Source organism: Antrostomus carolinensis, unplaced genomic scaffold (assembly GCF_000700745.2).
Source record: "Antrostomus carolinensis isolate BGI_N321 unplaced genomic scaffold, ASM70074v2 scaffold29354, whole genome shotgun sequence".
Taxonomy (NCBI): Eukaryota; Metazoa; Chordata; class Aves; order Caprimulgiformes; family Caprimulgidae; genus Antrostomus; species Antrostomus carolinensis.
Genome location: NW_010309237.1, coordinates 5678 through 7366, shown reverse-complemented (window position 1 = coordinate 7366; position 1689 = coordinate 5678). Strand labels below are relative to the sequence as shown.

General features: G+C 59.4%; 1 protein-coding gene across 1 annotated transcript in view; it reads left to right on the top strand.

The window, feature by feature from the left end:
* Positions 1-1689, top strand: part of LOC104523467 (protein Wnt-6) — a 4542-nt gene that overhangs the window by 180 nt on the left and 2673 nt on the right. Inside the window, 1 exon segment of the mRNA XM_010166058.1 lies at positions 1-38. This exon segment is cut by the window's left edge and continues 20 nt beyond it. Coding sequence (XP_010164360.1) covers positions 1-38 — 38 coding nt within the window.

Genomic DNA, 1689 nt, shown 5'->3' with positions numbered 1-1689 from the left:
CAGCCACAGCAAGTACTTCGGCAAGATCCTGCAGCAGGGTAAGGCCAGTGCTTCCTCAGCTTCCCATCTCCCAAAAAGCCTCCAACAACCTGGCCATGTACCTTCCCGGGACTGCTGGAGCAGAGTCTGGGTGTGCAAACCTGTCTGTGTGTGTATGTGTGTGTGTGTGTAGGGGGTTGCTCAGTGCTCCCCGGTTCAGTCACGCTGAGGTTTTACTGCTGGGACATGTCTCCCCGTGTTGTAATGAAGCAATTACCGATGCTCCCAGACAGCGCGGGGCTTCACAAAGCCCAAGAATGCACCCTCGTCTGGCAGTGATTTACTGCTGCCCCGGGACCCCAGGGTGTGCTGGGTCTGGCAGTTATTTACTGCTGCCCCGGGACCCCAGGGTGTGCTGGGGGAAGGGGCCCGGGTGGGAGGCAGCACATAGCTGCTGGGAGCTGCCCCTTGCCCCATGGGTGCCCTGCAGGTCCCTCCTGGCCTTGCAGGGAGCAGAGGAGAGGAGTGCTTGCCCCCTATCCCTGCATCCCTGGGTGGGCACCCTAATGTCACCCTGAAGTACAAGGGTGGGGTGATGAGAGGGATGGGCGGGTCCCAGCCAGGTGGATAAAGTGGTCCAAGCCCAGCCCAGCTGCATCAAAGTCAGAGCAGGGGCAGAGAGAGGGGGCACCCGTGAGCCCTTGAGGGATGGGGAAACCCTGCCACCTTCCCAGGGAGAGGAAGGGAAGGGAAGGGAAGGGAAGGGAAGGGAAGGGAAGGGTGTTCGAAACACCTTGGGCTGGTAGGGTCACTTAGTGAGTGGTGACTTCAGTCCTGCCGCTGTTCCCAAGTTGGTGCTGGGGTGGATGAAGATGCTGGAGCAAGCCCTGGTCTCCTCAGCCATCACATCTCCTGCTGGTGAATCCACCAGTCCAAGGCATGCCCTTGGGCCTTGTAGGGTTGTCAGGATGAACTCTGTGGGGGCATTGGCAAGGGCAGAGCACCCTGGGCACCTGGCAGCTGTGGGTACCAGTGAGGGCAGAGCTGGGGGCACAAGGGAGACACTGGCCCATGTTGTGAGGGCAGGCTCGTTTAAGAAGCTGCTTTGCAAATGTGGGCTCCCCCCAGCACAGGGAGGTGTCAAGGAGCAGAGAGCCAGGGCAGATAGGGGACACTCCTGCCTCTGGAGTCACCTATTTTCACACTGACCTGTCAGTGAGGCAGGTGGGATCTGTGCCAGGCAGGGCTCCAGGCTGGAAGCAGAGTGGTGCCAGGACACCAGGGCCAGACCAGGTGGTGATTGGGTGATACTGGCAGATGAGCTGTTAGGTACCCAGGGACAGTTTAGGTCAGAGGAGATGCAGGCACATCAGGCATGGGGATGCTGAAGGAGCCACCACACTCTTTTTGGCCCAACCTTGATGCTGAGGTGATGAAGATGAGCAATGTCCTGGGGACAGTGGTGAGTTTGGGAGCCCCTGGCACTCTGAGGACATGAGGCATCCCAGCTAGAAGTGAGGAGGTCCCCGGGGCTACATCGTGGGTGTCAGAAGCAGAGAGTTTGCCCTGCACTGAGAGGTGCCAGCAAGCACCAGCCTCCCTGTATGCCAGCAGGGACTGCATAAACCATCCCAGCATTTTTGGGGTTCCCAGCTGCCATCAAATGGGCACTTCCCATCCCACAGCCTCTTCCTTCCAAGGATGCTGCAG